We start from the raw sequence: 20,541 nt of genomic DNA, 5'->3' as shown, positions 1-20,541 counted from the left end.
GCGAGTGTTTCTCGAGGTTCATCACTACCTGCTACTCAGTACTCATCTTCACTTCTGAACCCTCCCGTGCATCATCAGGAGCTCATGGAGTAGTGATGGGTCTGGGCTATCAAGATGTCTCTTCATGAGCGATGTTTTTTGTCAAGTGAGAGAGAGAAAATAGCACTGTTCCCAACCAGCCTTTTTTATGCAATCTCCCCCCAGATCTCGCCAAACCAACTGTGGGATCTACCTTTCTCCTGTGGCCATCGTCTCATGCTGCGGATCCTCGAGGTTTCTGTGTCCCCTCTTTCCAGGTTGCTGGATCCATGCGGCAACAGGATGCGGCATACTGCTATTTGTTCTTGTTCTGGGATCTGGGGCCTTGACCAAGACTCGTGGAAACTATGGTCCGAACATCGCTGTTTGATGCACCCGAATAACAAGCTGGGGCATTGGGAAGGGAGGATCTCGACCTAGACTACCTCACATCTCGGCGGTCATGTCTGATAGGTTCTTGTGGGAGTGTCCACGGGGAGCGTTTCATGGTTAGCGAAGGCATTTTTGGGCTGTGGCACACCAAAGTATGTATTCTACCAGTCTTGCCTGCAAGAACAGCCTTGGAGGATGAACTTCAGTCGGTCGAAAACTGTTGTTTCATTCAATTCTCAATACTGGTGTAAATACGCGTAGAGGTCCAACTTTCTCCAGACACCCGCCCACGCACCACCAGTGCTACAATTACCGCCGCTCCACCCCTTCATCCCGTCCTGCTTCCGTTTCGCTACAGAATCACAGTCCTGTTTTCTTCTTTGGGGATTCTTGAAGTTTCCGCTTACAACTTGGCACCCTGCGCCTCCTTATACCTCCTCCTCTCCAGCGCCTTCAGCTCGGCGCGCTTGATCTTGCCGGAGATGGTCTTGGGCAGGAAGGCGGCGTCGACGAACTCGATGCGCCGGGGATATTTGTACGGCGCCGCGTTCTGCTTGCAAAAGTCCTGCAGTTCTTTGACCAGCGCGTCGCTGGCCGCGCGGGACGCTTTGATCTTGGAGGCGGCCGACTCGGTGAGCACGACGAAGGCCTTGACGACTTCGTCGCGTTGCGGGTCCGGCGAGGAGACCACCGCGGATTCGACCACGGCGGGGTGGATTTTGAGGGTCGATTCGACTTCGAATGGGCCTGCGTATTTGTCCGTCATTGGTTAGCGAAATCTTCACTGCAGGAGCTAAACGCGTCCTTGGTAATGTTGTTCATTGGAGCAAGGATGATAAGCCAGCTGGTAAGGCTGTTGCGAATCGGCAAGGATGGGCATTTCCACTCATGACTATGCAGTCACATATATCATGAGGAATGCCACTCATCAGATCTGGTAGGCACCTTTGTGCCCAAACAACATCCCCCAAGCGGCACACGTTTCAAACAGAGATGTTAGCAGAGCCAACTCACCTATCCGGTATCCACTCGAGTTAATCACATCATCAGCTCGGCCCACGAACCAGAAATATCCATCTTCGTCTCTCGTCGCGCGGTCGCCCGTGACGAAAAACATCTTGCCGTTTGAGTAGGTCTTGATTTTCGTGTCGAGAACCCCGGTGGACTTGTCAATGTATCCCTCGAAAAATCCAAAGAAATCGGTGTCAGCCCTCGTCTTGGACACCGAGATGGCGATATCTCCCTCAGCTCCGGCGGGTACAGCAGCTCCTTCGGAGTCGATGATGGTCAGGGGTACGCCGGGGAGCGGCTTGCCCATACTGCCGGGCTTGACCTTGTTGACTCTCTGATTCGCGCACACGACTATCGTCTCGGTCTGTCCGTAACCGTCGAAGATCTCGATCCCGCCCGTCATCTCCTTCCAGATGCGGACCACACTCTCATTCAGAGGCTCTCCCGCACCACAACAGTGGAGCAACGCTTTTGGCGTGCCTTGTTCCGTCGCGAAAAAGCGCCGGCTCTCATCAAGGACAAGTTGGCGGTACACCGTCGGTGGAGCGCAGAGAGTCGTGATGGGGAACTTGTTGAGTACCTCGAGGGTTCGGCGCGGGTGGAACGCCAGCCTGTCGTCGTGGATGAAGATGGTAGCGCCGCAGTTCCACGTCGACAGCCACGACCACGCAGCTTTCGCCCAGCCTTGTTCCGAGAGGTTCCAGTATATCTTGCCGGGTGACAGGTCCAACCAGTGCATCCCCGTGAGGGCGTGCGCCAAGGGATATGATGTCTGCGTGTGCAGAACCATCTTTGGTGGGCCTGTCGTGCCGGAGGTGAAGAATATCATGCCCGGAGACTTTGAGCTCAACGAGCTCGGGACGGGAAATTTTGCGTCGGCGGGGATCTTGCCCAGTGCCGAATGAAAGTCAATGACGCCCGAGGGCGCCGTTCCATCGATCTGGATGATGGTGCGCAAATTGGGACAGGTTTTCCGGACCTTGAGGCATTTGGCAACCGATGTGGCGTCCCCGATGAACGCGGTGGCATGAGAGACCTGAAGTCGGTACTCGATGTCCTTGTCCACCAACAGCGTCGTACACGGGCACAAGATGACCCCCGACCGGAGGCAGGCCGTCGCGGTCTCCCACCATTCTGGGACTCGGGGTGCGATTATGATGGCTGTTTCGCCCTGCTTGATGCCGAGTGATGCAAAAAGAGATGCTATGCGTTGCGACTGGCGCGAGAAATGGCTGTATGTCAATTGTTTTGTCGTGCTGAGAGATTGGTCGGTCCAGTAGAGCGCTACGTGGGAGGGATCCCTCCAGGCCCAGTGGTCGACGACATCACTGGCGAAATTGAAAGATGGGGGAAGGCGTAAAGGGGAGACCGGGACAACGGAGGTCATGTCAGGCGTTTTGCAGCAAGTGAATTTTCCCGTGGGGGCATCTACTGCGATATAGCAATATCTCGTCTACCGTGTCCCAGGCCTCTTGTGTATAGGTTAGTCGAAGCTCGAATGCAGAAGGGAGGAGAACCTCAATATATATATTTTGTCTTCGGGGATCGATCAGGACTTCATTCCGGGGAGATGGATCGACCTTGCGGGCACGGACCGGGGGGAGAAGGGGATTGGACCTCGGCGAGGCTGGGGGGACAGTGGGGACGGCATGGGCCACAAACAGCACAAAGTTGCCAAGGCTCTGCGGAGGACGCGGAGCATAATATGCGGGGTTCGGAATTTCGGAACTTTTCTCCGATGTACACAGACGTCCTAGGAGTGTGCTCCGACATCATCACGCATGACGCCGTACCGAGAATCTCGTAGTCCTCGACAACCAAGGCTGGACTTGGAAACGCCTTGATGCCTCAGTGCTACGGACTATTTGTCTGAGACAATGCCCTCTCTCATGGCGCCTCTACGCTCTGGGACCCCCTTGTGGATGGGCTGGGATGGGCCAGCAAAGACCTTCAGGACCTTGAGGACCTGTATGGCAGCCCACTCCTTTCTCAAGAGGTAAAGATATGATCGTATATTAAAACCAGGTAGGCCCCTAGACCGCACCCCAGATATTGACACATTCGGCACCACGACCTAGAATGACTGAGTCGCAACCCCAAACCCGACTTTCATCACCTCCTGGGCCCTCCATGGGTATCCTTACCCTTCCTCCCGAGATCCGGTCGCAGGTGTATGTCGAGTGTGTTAAGATCTCCGCGCTGGGGCTTTTGTACGCCAACAAGCAATTCCACAACGAATTTATCCCTTTCCTCCGAGAAAAGTTTGTTCTTGGTTTCCACATCGACCCTGCAGCGTCGTCTACGGTGGTCACACTCATCAACTCGGACGACTCCCCATGGGGCATCAACGCGTGCACCATCGATGCCACCTCGGCGCACCCGAACTACGACATACTTGACAGGATGCCGGTGGACCGCTTTCGAGGCATCCGGATCCTAGTCGATGCACCAAATCCCAAAGACCCTGGGCAACTGGTGCGAGGCTGGCTCCAGGCCAACCGACTCATGACGGTGTTGCTGCCGCGATCGTTCGACCCGGGCTGGCTGCCCAGAGACGAAACCGAATACTACGTCCCAGCAGCAAGGTCAACAAGGAGCCTCCCACCAGTTACAATCCACGTCCGGGAGAGGGGCTCTCGGAGATGGCATGACGGGAAGGGTTGGCACGTCAGTGTCCCCGACTTTAGCGAGTGGGATCCCGCCACGAACACCGCGGCCATCAGGCGCCAGAGAGCCAACTCTGACCTGCTCGTCCTCTTGACGCCGTTCGCCCGTATCAGGCACGCCGACGCCGTGACCGTCAACCTACCCCGCAACGCGCCGTCGCATCGAGCGGTGGATGTCTTCACAGCATTCCTCGCCTTCCATGGCGCGCAGCCCCGCTCCTTCGGGCTGGACATACGCCACGGGGCGATCTGGGACGACGACGACACCCTCGCCCTCGAAGACGCCCTGCACGTGTGGCTCGACTACCTCCTGGACGACATGGAGGGCCCCACGGCCGCGCTGCTGCGGCGCGACCGGTTCAAGTTCTGGTGCTCCGAGTACGAGTACCAGATGGGCCACCGCTTCTACGGCTCCATCCGCGACGGCCGCTACGCCGGCGACGCCCGGACGTTTCTGGAGGACGACCTGTTCAACCAGATCGCCCGGACCTGGCACGACCGGTTCATGAGCGCGCGGGAGCACGTCGTCGCCGGGTACCGGGACGCGCTGAGGCGGCAGGGGCGGTCGGTGTATCTGAGCACGCATAAGGAAGAGGCCGTGTGGCGGTACGCGCGGGAGCTGCAACAGCTCGGCCTCGTGGGAGGCGGCAAGAACCGCCACCTCGACGACGACGACAACGCCGACGACACGTTCTGGGAGACCTGCTACCCGCACGGCATCGCGCGCAAGTCGCGCAACGAGTCCTGGGACGACACCGTGCACCTCGTCCCGCCGCTGCTCTACCGGCTCGAACCCCCCGAGCGCAGCGACGTGCCGGCCTGCAAAACGTTCCCGTCCTTCGTGGGCGCCTGGTGCGCCTGCGAGAGCGACTGGTTCTACACGCTCTTCATCATGCATCTACAGCAGCCCCTGCGGGATTATCTGTTCACGTTCAATCCCAGACCTGGCGCGCCGCGCTTGCTGGGTCCGATTGAGTGAGACCGATCCTCTTCACGGGAGCTCAGGCGAATGTAATACACCGGTGTGGAGGCATATGGTTGCGGATAATGTGGGCTGGCAGCCAGGACGCAGAGGGACTCATCCATGGTATTTTCAGCGTCTACGATAGTTTATTGTACGAACAGATAGTATATGAAGCGCGCAGTGAGAATTGGATTTCTGGATTCAGATTCGATGATTAGGCGAGGCATCCATCTATTCAAGAAGCTCCTCGTGCTGTGAATTAGGTTATCGACAGAATGGGCCCTCCAAGCAAGTAGGAGTAGTCAGTCATCCCAGGAATTCCAAAACTTTTGTGACAAGCCCTTCCGCATGCCCCTGTGTCGTCCATCATGCCTGTGGCCATGATTCCCCTGTCCTGGCAGCGAGAATCTGAATCGAGCTTCGATTCTCGCGCCGCAGTGCCAACTATCGGCGTGATTGTTAATCTTTCCGGGAGTGACAAAGCGCCCTCCTTTGGTGTTCCTACTTCTCCAAGACGCCGTCGCCTTCATGGCCAACCCCGACAAAGCTCAGCCCAATATGCGCCCTATCCAACCATTAAAGCCCATCTCCCACCCGCCAACATTTCACCGTATTATGCACGGCCCACCCTCGCGGGTCGGGTCGACAGAGAGAAGAAAATTCGTGCATCTGGGTATCACTGACAGAACACAAACCATGAAGGTGGAAAGGGGGAGCACTGCTCTACCTATCATGCCCGAGAACAAAACACTTTTTCGTTTTCTTTTCCAGAAAAAGTGTTTCGGAGCGCAACAGGGGATTCATTCTTGGGGTTCTTGTGAGAGTCGTGGCTTCTTAGCAATGTGTCCTTGGTCATTAATTTCTTGGAGTCGTCGCTGCAGCTCTTCGGCCTTGTGCCTCCATTCTTCGCGTTCTTGGATGGCTCGGTCTCGTTCCCGGCACAGATTCTGTTCGTTATCGTGGTACACCATGTTGATGACTTCCAGCTCGGAAACTCGGGTGCGGAGGCGCGTGTTGAGGGCAGCTAGTTGATCATAACTCATGGGGGGTTCGACGTGTTGGCTGTTGTGCATGGAGACCGTGCTTGGGGAGGGTTGCGTGGGGTTGAGATGGAGAGACGGATCCGTGGGAGAGCCGTTGTTGTGATTGTTGCCGTTGTAGTGAGAGTCCACCGTGGCAGACACGCCGTCGAAGACATGTTGAGGAGCGATGTTAGGGTCGTGGTGAGCCCCAGGGGTCCCTGTGCGCGAAACGGGCGAGTGTGATCTATCAGAGGTGACAGATGCTGCCATCTGTGAAACCCGCCGGTGAGGATTGATGCCATTGGAACTGTCGGTCTGAGGAGGCTGGCCCCCATTCTGCTCAAACTGCGCTCTGATGTCAGAAGCATGCGCGGCACCGGGGAAACCATAGAGGGTGACTGACCTTCTTCTTTGGACCTTGACTCGAGGTTTTGACTCGATTGCGACTCTTGATTACGTCTGTCTTGAGGCTAATCGGTCTCGGGCGGCCATGCAGCTTGAGAAACAGGCCGCAGGCATTGCAGAGAACGGAGCCGGCTTCGTCGCGGCGCCATAGCGGAGTAGTCGACGTCTGGCAGTTTTGACAGACGGGCTGTACGAAAGGGGCATTCTGGTCAGCGCCTGAGGATATTGAAGCAGCCATGGTATTTTCCGTGGTGATCGAATCCAAGGAATCGCAGGTTTCGATAACGATAAGAAACCGAAGTTTAACCCCGTGACCGACCAACTGAAAACTGCCTGCCACCAGTGCAGCCTTGGCATCAATCCATGCTACCAGGCTGAGGCCCAGACACAACGCAGAGAGACACGAGCATTTGGGCGAGGCAACACGGCAACACAGCAACACAAGGAAGAATCACACTCACCGGAGCATTGCCTGCAATTCCAGGTGTTGGTGCAGGGCCCATACTGCCCGACATGCTGCCCGAGTAACTCATCTGCGAACCATAGCTGCTGCTAGAGAAGGATCTGCCGCCGTGTGTCAGTTTTTATTTCCATCTATTTTGCTTCCTCGCCAAATTCCATCTTCGGCGTACCTGACTGTTGGAGGAGGTGCAGCAGCCGCCAAGGAGGTCAAAGCCGACAGCCCAGGCAGTGCTGGTCGTGGTTCGGAGTGATAGTCACGCCCGAGATTGAAGCTTGCACTTCTCGCATGGAATTGTGGTTGGTTGAAGAAGTGACTGCCCGTGTACGGAAGATTGGTTGACGACGGACGCGAGATGTCCTTTCCATGTACTGCCGGAGGCGGCAAAGGCGAGCTACTCCTTTGTTGATCCCGTCTCAGTGTGCCATATTCCTCCAACCTGGGGTCACTCAACGGCGTCGATGGTTGGCGATAGGTAGGGTCAAGGAGTGAGGCCCGGAAGAGCGGGGGAGCAACTGCGGACGCCGTGTTCAGTGGTGTTTGAGACCAAACCGTGGTCTCGACGGATCTGGTTCGGTGTGAAAGGGACGCCTGTGTGAGGCCACTGTGAAGGATATGATGCCCTGTTGTCAGCAAAAGAATGCCACATGCACCTCGTTGCAATGCGGCCAGCAACAACCATATAATCAAAAAAGAGAGGGTATGTTATCGCAGAACTGGAAGCACGTCTATCGATAGACGGGAATCTTGGAGTATTTTGCTTCACCCAATACAATCTCAGAGTCAGGGGGGGGTCCCATATCGAGGGGATCCTGGTTGGCGAGCACAATATTGGTCCCGCCGAGAAGCCTAACAGCATGTCTAATTGCGCCTTGTCTTGACCGTAAACGCTTTTGTTGAGATGAGCTTCCTACCAGGTACAGAGGTCAACCAGACCAGGGTCAGCAGAGACCGGGCTTGGACATATAGTTACTCGGCCTCGGTGTGCATTACACGAAAGTCGACGGCCTATTGTGAACTGCGCAGTCTGGAGGAGTCCTTTCGAATCGAACTGCATTCAGTCTCTGTGCGACATCCTCGCAGCAGGGCAGCGTGGCGTTGATTCGGCGCTTTAGCAAATCTGGGGAAAGATGAAAGAGATTGTCCAATCTCACGGTGGAGGCACCGGCTTCCGAAGTGCCCCTTTTTCCTATCGCGCCTCCCACACCGTCCCAATAACCTGTGCGCAAATTTGGACGAGGGCCAAATAGCCGCTCGGTGCTCGTTTCTGACTGACTGACGTGCAGATGGGGATCAATAGCTCATCCAAACTGCCTGGGAGGGCGATCTTGGAAAAGCTACGCTCCAGGCCCAAGCTGCGCGGCTCGCCGGCCAGGGCGCCATGGTCGACTACGAAGGTGAAACTCGATCCACTCTACAACTGCCATGCGCGTGGTACAGAAGGATCCAACCGTCTCCTATTGTGGTTCCCGGTCTCTTCTAGCAATGTCACGCGTCAAAAGAAAAAAGCATCTGTCGATCAAGGCCCGCTGTCTGAGATTAACGGCAACCCCTCGCGTAAGGTTCGATGCGCGATCCAACTGCTTGGACTGATGAGGAATAGTTGTGGCTGGTGAGGCGTGCAAAGCTATCTTCAGGGCTTGTGGCTGATAAAGGGAGGGATGGGGAAGCTCGAAGAGAATCGATATTCGGAGATCTATCTGATTTATCTGTGACGATCTCACGGGTATTAGTAGTCTGCATTGCATGAAGAGTGGCCTACAGGTCTGCCGACAAGGCTCAGTACTGTATCCCGTCGCCGTTGATCAAGCCATCAAAAGCTGCGCCTTACGGATCGGGTGTCCAAGCGTGGCATAGATGAGTTCTCGATTCCGTAGGTCGTGGAATAAATGTCCAGAAGGGGGATGAGTGGCTGTCACAGCTGGCGATCTGGATAATGAGTTGCCTCTTTCTCACCTGAAGGATACTCGCTAGACGAACAGGTAGAAGATTGAACACCTTACAAGGCGACTGACTGGTCGGCGAGGGCAGTGCTCTCCAGTCCCTGAGGATGAGGACCTAATAATTCCGTGTGGTGCAGGCATGTGGTGCTGATGTCCTCCGTAATAATGCAAAGACGCACAAAATGATTGGCGCAGTCGCAGCACCTAGCCAACCACTTTGTTCATCGAACAATTCCGGCTCACTTCCTCCGCGTTTCTGGCCCTTCCAGACCAAGTTTCGAGGAACGTGGCTTCAAAGTCACTCCATGCCGACTTCTCGAGTGATTGTGGTCCCGATATTTTCTGGTTCCTAGAGTCGCAGCCGTCAGCATGTGAGAGCCATCATTATACCTTTTAAACCTTGCCCTCCTCTTCTTCCTCCTCCCTACTGGGTGGTGACATCAAGCAATGCCTCGACAGCGACCAACCTCCGGTTACGCTCGCCTGGCGCAGGCGGACGAGGACGACGGCCCGCTGGGGGACGAAGATTCAGGAGATGAGACGTACGCATCCTCGCCCCTAACAACCCGATATGCCTCGATACAGCCGGCTCCGAGGGAGTCGATGCGCTCCGGCGCACACCATGATCCACGACGACGGTCCATGCGACGAGCACGAAGTAATTCCTCGGGTGTGGACATCAAAGCGATCAACGCCCGGCTGGAGAGATGGGCAGAAGAGATCGCTTCCAAGTTCAAAATCAGCTCTGTCAAGGGCAAGACTCAAGAGGAGGAACAACTGGAGATACACCATTCCGTCTTCCAAGCTCCTCCTGGCGTACACCCCTACACTGCCTCCGATCTGGCTGCCTACACTGCTGCCGAAACGCAAAGAATGACCAAACAACAATTTGATGATATCGTGGAAAGCGTCAGAGTCGCCATCGAACTGGGGACACACCCCAAAATGATTTCGCAAGGTAGCTCAGGCAGCTACTTCGCACGCAATAGTGAAGGCAAAGTTGTTGGCGTGTTCAAGCCGAAAGATGAAGAACCCTATGCATCGAGGAATCCCAAATGGACGAAGTGGCTGCACAGGAATCTACTTCCTTTCGCCTTTGGCCGGGCGTGCTTGATCCCCAATTTATCCTACGTGTCGGAAGCTGCCGCATATGTTTTGGATTCCCAGTTGAGGACATACATTGTTCCGTACACGGACGTTGTCTGGCTATCCTCCAAGGTCTTCTACTACGATTTCTGGGAAAGGAGAAGCACCTGGAGTGGGAAAAGAGGCCTGCCCGCGAAACCCGGCAGCTTTCAGGTCTTCTTGAAAGGATATAGAGATGCAAATCTTTTCCTGCGCGAGAACCCCTGGCCGGATCAAGCAACCGAGTTTCGTGCAGATATGGAGCATACACGAAAGAGAAGACCCCTGAGCCATTGCCTTCCTGGTGGACGGGGATCAGATGAGGAAGACGACGAAGAGGCCCCTCGAGTCGTGTCGCCCCCGCCGTCAGAAGAGGCACCAAAGTTTCATTGGACGCCTGCCATACGGCAGGCTTTTCGGGAAGAACTGGAGAAATTGGTGATCCTTGATTACATCATGCGAAACACTGATAGGGGCCTCGACAACTGGATGATCAAAATTGACTGGAAGACGGAGGAGGTTTCGATCGTGGCAGAGCCGCCAAAACCGAACGGCTCCACGGAGAACGGAGATGCACACCTGCAACCGGCATCAGTAAGCCCCAATATCAATCCTCAACGGCCAGAGTCAAATACCTCCAGACCATATAAGCGGTATGAGGCGATGGAGAGTCGATCAGGGACGCCGTCAAACAACCAGGAACTCCAGTGTTCCATCACCATCGGGGCCATTGACAATAGTCTGTCATGGCCCTGGAAACACCCAGATGCCGTATGTATACATATTATCACCCGCAGTTGATGTATGCTAACTTATCTTCCAGTGGCGAAGTTTCCCATTTGGCTGGTTGTTCTTGCCCGTCTCCTTGATCGGGCAGCCATTTTCAAAGAAGACCCGGGATCATTTCCTCCCTCTACTGACTTCAACCGCGTGGTGGAGCGAAACCCAAATGGCTCTACGGAGAGTCTTTGCGTTGGACGCAGATTTCAAAGAAAGCATGTTTGCGCGGCAAATTGCGGTGATGAAGGGGCAAGCCTGGAATGTCGTGGAGACACTGAAACAAGAAGACCACGGGCCTTTGGAACTGACAAGGCGCACCAGAGTATGCGTCTGGGACGATCTGGTGGATGTCCCTGTGGCGATCCCCATGCGCGTCCCTTCCACCGAGATGAATCGCCGCGCAGCACGTAATTATCAACAACAAGAAGAGATGGACATAGGGGCATCCTACGCTTCTGCGCCGCCTGGCAGACACCAAGCACCACAATACGACCTTCTTGGCTCTCCAACGAATGAACTACCCAATCCAAACCGCTTCGACCTCACTCGTGAAGACAGCGCGGCTGATCTGGGCTATCTGCCCGGCCCTGGCGAAGATGGTGGCTTTGACTCTATGGACTTTGCTCGAGAGGCTCGCAGTAGTCTCGGCCACCATCCAAACGCTCATACACTCCCCGCTCGTCCCTCCGCGAAGGGCAAGACACGCTTCAGCTTCGAATTTCCTCGTCGTGTCGGCGACAGTTCTACCCACAGCAACAACGCGACCTCGAAGGAACGCGCCACGCGGAGACAACGGTCCATGTCAACAAGAAGTGGCTATGGCGGCCACAAACCGAGATCTGTGCCGAGCATCGTGTACGAGGGAGATGATGTCGATGAGGGGGATTTGGGGTACGCCGCCGCAAGTGACATGGACTCGACGCACAGGAGGAAGGTAATCGTGGAGAGGCTAGAAACGGTAAAGAGCAAGAAACCCTTTTTCACTTGGTGTTAAGAAAGGAAGACATGTGGGAGCCACCCATGGTAAAGGAGGTACAGTGTATATGGCGGGACTATATGTGCATCTAAAGACCAGTGTTTGTGTTTTGTCCGCCTGTCTACGAAGCGGGATACCATCAACTGTTCGGCATTGTTTGGGGGGGTTTGGCATATCTCTGTATAAGAGACAAGATTAAAAAGACGTGTCTCACGATGCATGATGCACGCTTGCATGGCAACTGGTGTCTCGATATACTTACTATGTGAACAAGTGGAAACTGGAATTGGGAAGTAAAAATGGAAAAAAAATAAATGAAGTGCATATTCCGCCAGAATATGGCCATTAGTCAATTGCCGTTTGCACTGCACTTAGTCAATCAATCAATCCATTCGGGTGTGCATGCAGTACGCGCCGTTCTAACGTTCGTCGTGAGGAAGATCCCGATCCGATCCCTAGGACGACCAAACCACCTGTCTGTGTCGATGGGGGTAGGAGTGGTGCTACTGCTGGTTTGATACGGGCTCAAGCTGGTCTTTTGATAGCATAACGTGGCATGGCATGGCATATCCCGAGACCGCATCGTCTGGAAGAAGGACGAACGGATTCGATTATAGGTATTCTTCTGCGAGAAACGCCTTTGACGCCGGTTCCCGAAAGCCCCCATCGCTTATCCCTCCCTGTCCACACCTATTCAATCATCCTTGTTCTGTCAAGTCGGTGTGACTCGGACGGCAGGGTCATAGGGCGCTGGTGGCGTGCGGTGGATTTGTCCGGAAGGGGAGAGAGATTGTCTGATTGGTTCCATGCAGAAAGACTCTCCCCGTCCTAGCGATCCTTGCATCTCCCTCTCGTGCCCACGCTCTACGAGAAATCTTCCTCCTCCTTCTCGATCGCATTCTTCACCCTCAGAAGCAGTGTCGTCTTCCACTTGTCCAGCTTGCTCAACGAATCGAACTGGAATAGCTTGTCCGAAAAGGCCTCTTGGTCTCCTTCCTCCACACACCCCACCAGGTCCGTTAGCAGCATATTCTCCCTGGTGCTTGCAAAGCTGCCGTCCAGCTCGCGATACTGCTCCAGTGCTCTCTTGGTCGCCACTTGATCGCCTGCAGCGAGATAGCATATGCCGGCTTTGAGAAAGTAGTCCTTGACGCTCCAGCGCATCAGATTGTTGTTTAAGCTCGACTTGGCCACGGCTTCGAGTTTGCCGATCGCGTTCTGGTAGTCGCCTTCGAGTGCCGCCAGGTCAGCAACTTTCAAGTACAGTTTGTTTGCCAGTGCTTCGGCGTTGTCGCTCTCGTACCACTGTGCGGCGGTGTCATACGCCTCCAGGGCCTTTTTCTGATCGCCAAGCTCCATCTCATACACTTCGGCGAGGTTCTGCTGATGTGTAGCCGCGCGGCGGAAGTTGCCCTTCGTGGTGTAGTGTTGTATGGCGGTGCTGAGCACGCGGGCAGCGTCTTGGGGGGACTCTTTACGGTAGACTTTGAAGGCTTCGGTTAGGGTATTGGCCATGTCATCGGGTTCATTGAGCTTGGACTGTTGGATTGAGGCGGCCTTTTCAAAGGCTTTCCCAGCCTCCAGATCTGTTTCAAATGATATTAGCATCATTCTCCGCCATCTTCTCGGAGCAATGCCTGGTGCTTACTCTGCTTCTGTACTCGGAACGCATTTGCGGCCTGCGTGTAGAGATCCGCAGCGTTCTCCCATTTTTCTCCTCGTCCGCCAAATAAACTGAACCCCCCGGTGGCACCCTGGGCGGCTTTTTCGGCCTTCTGTAGTAATACTCGCGGATCTTGAGCCATGGGTGAAGTCAAGGTGAAGGAGGGTGATAAAGCAGAGAATGTGATGTGCGAGATGCAGGGCCTATTATGGTCTTGCAGTTATCTTGGACGATATATGGATGAGAGGAGGTTACAGACTCTGAGATCAATCAGTGACCGGTGGTATAGGTGGCTCCTGGAACAACACCTGTTTGATAAATGGACTTGCGTACCACTGTCCAAGCGCAGCGCAGCCCCGCCAAAGCGGTCGAGAAATGGTCCCCCGTACAAGACGTCACCATGCTGCTTTAAGCATTTCTTGGACCTGCACGGCTGCGCCGATAATGTTTACTCTCGTCAACCAGCTAGGAACCAATGTGACCCGCGAGCGTACCTAGGGTTGGGGACGGTCTTCCTCTGCATTCCGAAATGCCTCGGATTCCGCGACAAACATTCAACATCCGCACCGCCCTCTCTGGACCTGTCACCAGCCCTGCTCGCGAAAAGGAACTGAGGCTCGTCAAGAAAATTGATATTTCCCCAGAAATCCAATCCCTCCTAGAGACACCCACATGGTCCGTGTCTCAGCTTCTGCCTACGCCATCACGGCGATCTAAAACGAGAGACTCGACGACAAGCACAGACAAGACTTCATCCGAAGCACCGGCACAGTTGAGAGACGAAGCTACACCGAGCTCGAAAGAAATAACGCGTGAGAAACTACATCACCTCCTCCGCCTCTCCGCACTCCCTCTCCCTAAAAACCAAGCCGAAGAAGCCCAAATGCTCCGAGACCTGCGCGATCAAGTACACTTTGTCAAGGAAATCCAGAAAGTCGACACAACCGGTGTCGAACCTCTTGTGGCCATCCGCGACGAAACCTCGGAACATAGACAAGAACGCACCATTACCCGATCGACCTTGGCCGAGTTCATCGCACTCGAGGAGAAGAAGGGTAGGAATGGAACGATAAGGAGAAGAAGAGATACCTATCAGGTCACAAGTTTCACCCCGGATAGTCAGCCGTGGGAGGAGGACCCATTAGCTTGGAGTAAGGTTGAGGATCCCTGGGCACTCGGAGAAGACGGGGAGAGTCGCAAGATGGGAAGGTTCTTCTTCGTCAAGAGGCAGGTGCCCGAGCCAAAGCCCGAGGGGGCGGATAAAGAGGCGGGAGGGAAGAATACGAAGGAAAAGGACGTGGATTGACCAGGAGAATAGCCGGCTACGACTTCTCATCAAAGCTCGAGTAATCTTCCGGGAAACCAGCATGCTGAAGTAGGAGCCGGAGCAGATGCAAAGGGAAGCAAACACCGAACACGGGACGCCTTTGCTCAGGCCAAACACCAGCGTTGTGGAGTTATGGGTATTATCACATGAAGGTGACTTCTGCGGGCAATGAGGATGGATTCGTGCAGAGATGCAAGGGACTTACTAGGGACTTACAGTCTCCATGCATCTAGGGCCAGCTGCCGAGCCCGAACTGCAGAACAACAGAAGAGCAGGCGGAAGATTCGTCCCAGTGGACAATATTCCCTCAATCCTCATCCGTCGCGCTCCCTGCATTCGCATATATTTACGGCTTTTCCGACGACAGTCATCAGACCCAGATTGCTTGATGCACGGACGGAATCAGCGAAGCATTGCAGCTTCGAGTACGGAAGCTGGACGGGAGGTTGGTTTCCAGAGTTCGGACTTCCAACAGCCGTTCACCGCCGGTAGTCGGGTACCAGGCTGAAATGCCTAGCGAGCAGTGGAGGAGCAGAGAGCACGGTAAGGAATGGCAGAAAGAGTTTCAGTGTGGTGGCACACTGAAGATGGAAAAGTGTCATATGTCTAGACCGGGAAGCGGAGTCGCTGGGAGGCTCTGTTATAGAATCGGACGGCCAATCCGGAATATCAATCCCAAGCATACGGATCCCACTCTCCCAAATTTGCCTTCTGTCCCTCGTCGAGGCCGTCAATGACTTCGACATCTTCTTTGGAAATCTCCCAGCCGAAAATTCCCTTGTTCTCGATGATCCGCTGTTCTCGATCGCTCTTGGGAATCACTACCAGGCCTTTCTGCAGCCCCCACCGCAAGACGATCTGAGCTGGGGTCCGGCCGTACTTCTGAGCAAGGGAGACAATGGTCGGGTCGTTCAGTCGCCGGCCCTGGGTGAGGGGCGAGTACGCCACCACGACGATGCCCTTGGCCTTGCAGTACGACACGAGCTGCCTCTGCTGGTTCCACGGGTGGAGTTCGATCTGGTTGCAGACGGGCTCGATGTAGACGCCCTGCTCGGTCATGAGCTGCTCGATGTGCTTGGGCGCCCAGTTGGACACGCCGATGCTCTTGACCAGGCCCCTCTCGACCGCGTCCTGGAGCCCCAGCCACGCCTCCTTGCGCGCCAGCGGGCCCGGCCGCGGCGTGTGCAGCAGGTAGAGGTCGATGGATGGCAGGCCGAGTTTCTGCAGCGAGGCCTCGACGCCCGCGAGCGCCCCGTCGCGCGAGTACATGTCCTCCCACAGCTTCGAGCACACGAACAGCGTGGAAGGGTCGATCTGGCTCTGCGCGATGGCCGCGCCCGTCTCCGCCTCGTTCTTGTAGATCTGCGCCGTGTCGAGATGCGTGTACGAGTTCCGCAGCGCCGCCAGGGCCGACTGCGTGCACGTCGCGCTCTGGCAGGTGCCGAAGCCCAGCACGGGGATCTCGTGCCCAGACTTTAGCGGCAGCGTCGATGAGATCTGTAGTTCAGGCATTTTTTATTATTGAGAAACTCGAGGGGCAGGTGGTTGTTTGTTATGTGCAACACCCCCGACAAGAGAGAATAGCTGAGAGACAGAACTCCCAGATAAATGACATCGAGATGACGCTTTAGACTTTTTCTCCCCTGATGCAACGTTTCGTGTTCGTGTGTGCGGGGATACGACCTTCGAATAATACTAAGTATATCGTCTTTGCGGAGTATTTGCTTTGCTTACGAAATCCAGGGCTTGAAGACAGAGGCGTGGGATTGGATGTGTAGCAGGAGAAGTATATGTATGGAATACTCATGGGAAGCGAACATGACTCGCCCATGATATATATATATATGTGGTTCATAACAAGTCGCCTCCGGTCTAGGGTTACATGATTTATACCCCCCGTGCCAGGGGTTCAGTTCTTTACGCACGATTGCTTATATGAAGGGATACAGAAGGGATTGAGCGAAAAGCCCATGGTCCTCTTTGCCTACCGGCGACGTCCAGGGCGACGAGGGATCGCTAGACCAGCCACAAATCCCACCAGGATCAACAAGGCGCTGAAGGGCAGGCTGGTCGAGCCTTGCGTCGTCGTCTGCGGAGGCGACATCAGCGAGACTCGAGAGGCCGCGCGACCCGGCGGTGCGCCGAGCCCCTTTCGATTCTTGGGGAACGGAAACCGTATCGCAGTCGTCTCGACCTTCAACTGCAAGCTCTCCCATCGCGGTATGCGCCTGTCGATCTGACCGAGCAGGTCCCATTTGGCTTGGAAGGTGACGCGCTCTGATGATGGGCGTTTGCCGTCGATCGCGAGGATCCAGAAGTCCAGGATGAAGAGGTCCGCGCCGTTGATGGACCCGAGCTCGCTATAGTCTTCCGCGACCACAAAGCGCTCGTAGCTCAGCGAGAGGTCGAGGGTATGGACCACGCCCAAAGCATCGGGTGCGTAGGCGCGATGGTTGCTACCTTGGACTTTGATCGTCTCCGACACGTTATTGAGTAGAAAGCTGAACGCGCCGACCTTGGGTTGAGGCTGTGGTTGCACTGAGAAGATCTGCGGCGACGGTCAGTGCCAGTACTGCCTTGGGAGAGCTTGGGGCGGCTACCCACCCCCCCTCCCCCCTTCTCTTTCTGGCCGGAGAGTGGACCTACGAGTGAGTCTGGAGCATTGAACGCGGAGCGGAAGCAGTCTTCGCAGATGAGGGTGAAAACGGCCTTCTGGGTCTTCTCTTCTGTCCATCGGTTAGCCAGTGTTGCTCTTCTGGTGCCCGTGGATCAACCTAGCGATTTTGCGTACCGTACTCGAGCAGCTTCATTTCTCTGAGTGGCGGACAAGTTCGATTCGGCTCGAGCGGCGGCGGTGGCAGATAGTCCAAAACGTTGTCAAACTCGGCGAACTCGATGACTTGAGGTTCTGGCTGGTACACCAGTCGTCCCAGTCTCTGCTTCGGCTTCTGGAAGTTCCAGGTGACGCTGAATGCCAGCGGCTTATCCAACGGCTGGTGGTCCACGGAAGTGATGGCGAAGGGGAGGTCACCTGTCTCGTCATCCGCCGTGGTTCCTCTGGGGAAGTCGCCGATGGAGATCCCGGCAACGTGCATGGCCCCCGAGGAGTCCAGTGTGTAGGGATGGTAGAAGTGCTTGGGGTAAGGCACCGGCGTTGTTCCCACCCAGGCTACGTCGAAGCATCTTGGACAGTTCCCGACTTTGAGATCGAGTTGCTAGGAAGACGGTCAATGTCCGGGATGAAAACGGACATAATCCATATTCCATTCCGCCGTCGCTTACCAGGATCTCCGTTCCGTTCGCACCCCACGGGTTATTCGGGAACGGGAGGCCGAATCTCATTTTCTGCGAATGGATATCTGGGTAGAGTCAGGCTTTTTTTGGTTCGAAGCAATGCAGCCCAGACATACCGTAGTAATAGAAGGGCAATTTGATCGCCTCAAGATTGTCTACGGGGAGGACAAAGTTGCCCGTAGCAGGCAATGCCAGCAACGTCGCCGTCATGGCCGCGAGGAGCAGCAGGTTCAACATGTTGGAATGGCCTCCGTCGTGCTTCACCGGTCTAGAGCGTTGTAGGAACCACCATATGGATCAGGTGTATACCAAAAGTTAAATGCCAGAGAATATGATGCACTCGCTGCATTGATAACAGACGATAGTGAGTGCAGGCTAGCTGTGCCTTTGGACCCAAATGGCCAATCGATAGCATTGCTATCCACACGTGATAGACACGACCAGGGCAGGGAGCCCGTTCGCGTGCTTGAGGACGCCACCGGCCTCTTAGCTCTCGGTGTTGGAGTGTTTCCAAGAGAGGAGAGGAGGTATACGGAGTGTATATAAGAGGGTCGAGGGGAGATTTCGCTGCCCCGATAAATGCGGATCCCGTCCACCTCATCTGTGGGTCTCCAAAAGTCAATCCGTGCGATATAGAAGCATTGTATGCAGCCTAACCCGCGGATTCGAACGATAGCCTTTTGTCTAATTTGTAGAGACAAACCCAAATGCGACCGACGATCGGCCATTTTTCCAAGTCAAGTGGTGTGATTGCGATATGTCATTACGTACGAGGTATATACCCCCCCAATGCAACATAATGAGCCTAGTCCTGCTCTTCTACAGCTCCTGTACGGAGTACGGTTCCTCGACCTAGTGTATAGTCTGGCAATCTCTCAGAACTTGGACAGCCGACAACCCCCTGTCAAGCCACAGGGACAACCCCGAAGCACACTCCCCTAACCTGCCAACGAGGACAATCCATGCTACCAAGCAGGCATCATGATCCAGCTGAGCAGTGACCCAACGTTTCACTACCAGATCCTCCGCGCGCTGGGCCTGGCCAGCTATGGCGGTGCTGACATAGGCGAAGTCCTCGCCACGGCCGACCAAATCAAAGCAGGAGACTTTGAATCGTTCTACACGGCGTTTCACAACCGTGCCGAACGGGTCGTCGCGCAGGTGCAGCAGATGAGCAATGCGGTTTCGATCCGCGACGCCCTCTTCCGCGCGTCGACGTACTTCCGCCTGGCCGATCTCTACATCCACGGCAACTGGGACGACCCTCGAATTCTCCAGGTCTGGGAGAAGCAGACGGAATGCTTTGACCGGGCCATGTCGCTTCTACCGACTCCCGGCGAGCGGAAAACGTTGACGTCTCCGGCGGGCTTCCAGATTCCCATCATCGTTTTCCCAGCCGGTCCAGAACCCGGGGAGAAGCGGCCGACGATAATCATGTGCAGCGGCCTGGACGGATCCATGGAGGAAATGTACCACGTCCACGGCATTGCCGCGCTGCAGAGAGGGTATAATGTAGTCTGCTTCGAAGGGCCCGGGCAGGTGTTCACGCGCCGATCGCAGGGCCTCGGATTCATCCTGGAGTGGGAGCAGGTTGTCAGTCCCGTGCTGGACCACCTCGAAACCCTGTCGTGGGCCGACACGGCCAAGGTGGCCTTGCTCGGATATTCCCTGTGTGGCCTCCTCGGCGCCCGCGCCGCTGCTTTCGAGCCCCGGCTGGCCGCCCTGTTCTGTGTCGACGGAATGTATGATCTGGCGCAGACCCCGATCTTCCCCGTTGCCGCCGCCGTCGTGCAGCAGAGACTTGCTGCCGCGGACGGCGCGGGTGCCGCGTCGATTCAGGCTCTGATGCAGGACCCGCATGTGCCGACCACCCTGCGCTGGGCGCTTTCGCACTGCCGGTGGGCTTTCAACGTCAGGTCGCCCGTCGAGCTCCTCGAGAAGCTCAGACGCTTTACCATCGCCGATGTGGTGGGCCAGATCCGGTGTCCCGTCCTGGTGTGCGATGCCGTCGAGGATCACTTTGCCAAAGGCCAGGCCAAAATGGTCGCGGACGCGCTGGGGGAGAAAGCCACGCACATGGTCTTCACGACAGACGATGCTGCAGAACAGCACTGTCATCTGGGCGCGGCTAGGTTTTGCAACCAAGTCATTTATGATTGGTTCGAGAAGACCATCCTGAAGAAGTGAAGAGGTTTTACATATTGCCACACTGGTTGGTTTAGACAAGAGCTGCCCCATAGATCTCCCTACGGTGAATGACGGCTTCTGATTTTTCTTCCAATCGCCCATATATTGTCGGCGTCCACCGTATGCCACTCGGTGTCAGTCTTTTTTGCGGCACTAACTTATAGCAATACTTCTGGCACCAGTGATGATAGGACTATAGTCCCAGTAGGCCCAGTCCCAGTCCCAGTCCCAGTCCCTGGTTCTAACTAATCCTACACCCTACCTATAGTCCTCAGAGACCAGCGCTATAAGGCTATAGCCCAGGCAA

General features: G+C 55.4%; 8 protein-coding genes across 9 annotated transcripts; 3 read left to right on the top strand and 5 right to left on the bottom strand.

Annotated features, from left to right (window-relative positions):
* Positions 1–617: 617 nt before the first annotated feature.
* PV07_08972 (uncharacterized protein) lies at positions 618–2,945 on the bottom strand. Its single transcript, XM_016396190.1, has 2 exons — positions 1,426–2,945; positions 618–1,158 (listed from the first exon to the last, which is right to left on the bottom strand). The coding sequence occupies exons 1-2, from the start codon at positions 2,807–2,809 to the stop codon at positions 815–817; spliced, it is 1,728 nt and encodes a 575-aa protein (XP_016246046.1). The 5' UTR covers positions 2,810–2,945; the 3' UTR covers positions 618–814.
* Positions 2,946–5,228: 2,283 nt separating this feature from the next.
* PV07_08971 lies at positions 5,229–7,644 on the bottom strand. 2 transcript variants are annotated; one of them, XM_016396188.1, is made up of 4 exons: positions 7,112–7,644; positions 6,941–7,043; positions 6,478–6,666; positions 5,229–6,419 (listed from the first exon to the last, which is right to left on the bottom strand). In XM_016396188.1, exons 2-4 carry the CDS (start codon positions 7,010–7,012, stop codon positions 5,853–5,855), a joined length of 828 nt encoding a protein of 275 aa, XP_016246044.1. In that variant the 5' UTR covers positions 7,013–7,043; positions 7,112–7,644; the 3' UTR covers positions 5,229–5,852. The 2 variants fall into 2 exon arrangements, with proteins under 2 accessions (XP_016246044.1, XP_016246045.1); XM_016396189.1 differs by lacking the exon at positions 7,112–7,644 and having other exon boundaries at positions 6,478–6,946.
* A 1,475-nt stretch (positions 7,645–9,119) lies between these two features.
* PV07_08970 (uncharacterized protein) lies at positions 9,120–12,170 on the top strand. The gene is made up of 2 exons (XM_016396187.1): positions 9,120–10,778; positions 10,831–12,170. Exons 1-2 carry the CDS (start codon positions 9,330–9,332, stop codon positions 11,779–11,781), a joined length of 2,400 nt encoding a protein of 799 aa, XP_016246043.1. The 5' UTR covers positions 9,120–9,329; the 3' UTR covers positions 11,782–12,170.
* Positions 12,064–13,778, bottom strand: PV07_08969 (uncharacterized protein). The gene is made up of 2 exons (XM_016396186.1): positions 13,412–13,778; positions 12,064–13,349 (listed from the first exon to the last, which is right to left on the bottom strand). The coding sequence occupies exons 1-2, from the start codon at positions 13,566–13,568 to the stop codon at positions 12,628–12,630; spliced, it is 879 nt and encodes a 292-aa protein (XP_016246042.1). The 5' UTR covers positions 13,569–13,778; the 3' UTR covers positions 12,064–12,627.
* A 94-nt stretch (positions 13,779–13,872) lies between these two features.
* Positions 13,873–16,293, top strand: PV07_08968 (aspartyl/glutamyl-tRNA(Asn/Gln) amidotransferase, C subunit). Its single transcript, XM_016396185.1, has one exon. The coding sequence runs from the start codon at positions 13,956–13,958 to the stop codon at positions 14,730–14,732; it is 777 nt and encodes a 258-aa protein (XP_016246041.1). The 5' UTR covers positions 13,873–13,955; the 3' UTR covers positions 14,733–16,293.
* On the bottom strand, positions 15,359–16,317 carry PV07_08967 (uncharacterized protein). Its single transcript, XM_016396184.1, has one exon. It carries the CDS (start codon positions 16,263–16,265, stop codon positions 15,423–15,425), a length of 843 nt encoding a protein of 280 aa, XP_016246040.1. The 5' UTR covers positions 16,266–16,317; the 3' UTR covers positions 15,359–15,422.
* A 420-nt stretch (positions 16,318–16,737) lies between these two features.
* Positions 16,738–18,284, bottom strand: PV07_08966 (uncharacterized protein; the record flags this gene model as incomplete). Its single annotated transcript, XM_016396183.1, has 5 exons — positions 16,738–17,301; positions 17,400–17,479; positions 17,545–17,968; positions 18,036–18,112; positions 18,164–18,284. 5 exons carry the CDS (start codon positions 18,282–18,284, stop codon positions 16,738–16,740), a joined length of 1,266 nt encoding a protein of 421 aa, XP_016246039.1.
* Positions 18,285–18,875: 591 nt separating this feature from the next.
* On the top strand, positions 18,876–20,387 carry PV07_08965 (uncharacterized protein). Its single transcript, XM_016396182.1, has one exon. The coding sequence runs from the start codon at positions 19,029–19,031 to the stop codon at positions 20,232–20,234; it is 1,206 nt and encodes a 401-aa protein (XP_016246038.1). The 5' UTR covers positions 18,876–19,028; the 3' UTR covers positions 20,235–20,387.
* The last annotated feature ends 154 nt before the right edge of the window (positions 20,388–20,541 follow it).

This window comes from Cladophialophora immunda (assembly GCF_000835495.1).
Source record: "Cladophialophora immunda strain CBS 83496 unplaced genomic scaffold supercont1.5, whole genome shotgun sequence".
Classification (NCBI taxonomy): domain Eukaryota; kingdom Fungi; phylum Ascomycota; class Eurotiomycetes; order Chaetothyriales; family Herpotrichiellaceae; genus Cladophialophora; species Cladophialophora immunda.
The sequence above is the reverse complement of the archived record's forward strand: the minus strand, read 5'-3'. Positions and strand labels throughout refer to the sequence as shown.

What these genes read in the sequence shown, in the direction of transcription:
- PV07_08965 (XM_016396182.1), top strand. Translation starts at nt 19,029, where the DNA reads ATGATCCAGCTGAGCAGTGACCCAACGTTTCACTACCAGATCCTCCGC.
- PV07_08969 (XM_016396186.1), bottom strand. Translation starts at nt 13,568, where the DNA reads ATGGCTCAAGATCCGCGAGTATTACTACAGAAGGCCGAAAAAGCCGCC. An exon ending in GTTCCGAGTACAGAAGCAGA is followed by an intron (nt 13,350 to 13,411) that starts GTAAGCACCAGG and finishes CATTTGAAACAG; the next exon opens with ATCTGGAGGCTGGGAAAGCC.
- PV07_08967 (XM_016396184.1), bottom strand. Translation starts at nt 16,265, where the DNA reads ATGCCTGAACTACAGATCTCATCGACGCTGCCGCTAAAGTCTGGGCAC.
- PV07_08970 (XM_016396187.1), top strand. Translation starts at nt 9,330, where the DNA reads ATGCCTCGACAGCGACCAACCTCCGGTTACGCTCGCCTGGCGCAGGCG. An exon ending in CCTGGAAACACCCAGATGCC is followed by an intron (nt 10,779 to 10,830) that starts GTATGTATACAT and finishes CTTATCTTCCAG; the next exon opens with TGGCGAAGTTTCCCATTTGG.
- PV07_08972 (XM_016396190.1), bottom strand. Translation starts at nt 2,809, where the DNA reads ATGACCTCCGTTGTCCCGGTCTCCCCTTTACGCCTTCCCCCATCTTTC. An exon ending in CTCGAGTGGATACCGGATAG is followed by an intron (nt 1,159 to 1,425) that starts GTGAGTTGGCTC and finishes ACAAATACGCAG; the next exon opens with GCCCATTCGAAGTCGAATCG.
- PV07_08968 (XM_016396185.1), top strand. Translation starts at nt 13,956, where the DNA reads ATGCCTCGGATTCCGCGACAAACATTCAACATCCGCACCGCCCTCTCT.
- PV07_08971 (XM_016396188.1), bottom strand. Translation starts at nt 7,012, where the DNA reads ATGAGTTACTCGGGCAGCATGTCGGGCAGTATGGGCCCTGCACCAACA. An exon ending in GAATTGCAGGCAATGCTCCG is followed by an intron (nt 6,667 to 6,940) that starts GTGAGTGTGATT and finishes CCTTTCGTACAG; the next exon opens with CCCGTCTGTCAAAACTGCCA. An exon ending in GTCAAGGTCCAAAGAAGAAG is followed by an intron (nt 6,420 to 6,477) that starts GTCAGTCACCCT and finishes ATCAGAGCGCAG; the next exon opens with TTTGAGCAGAATGGGGGCCA.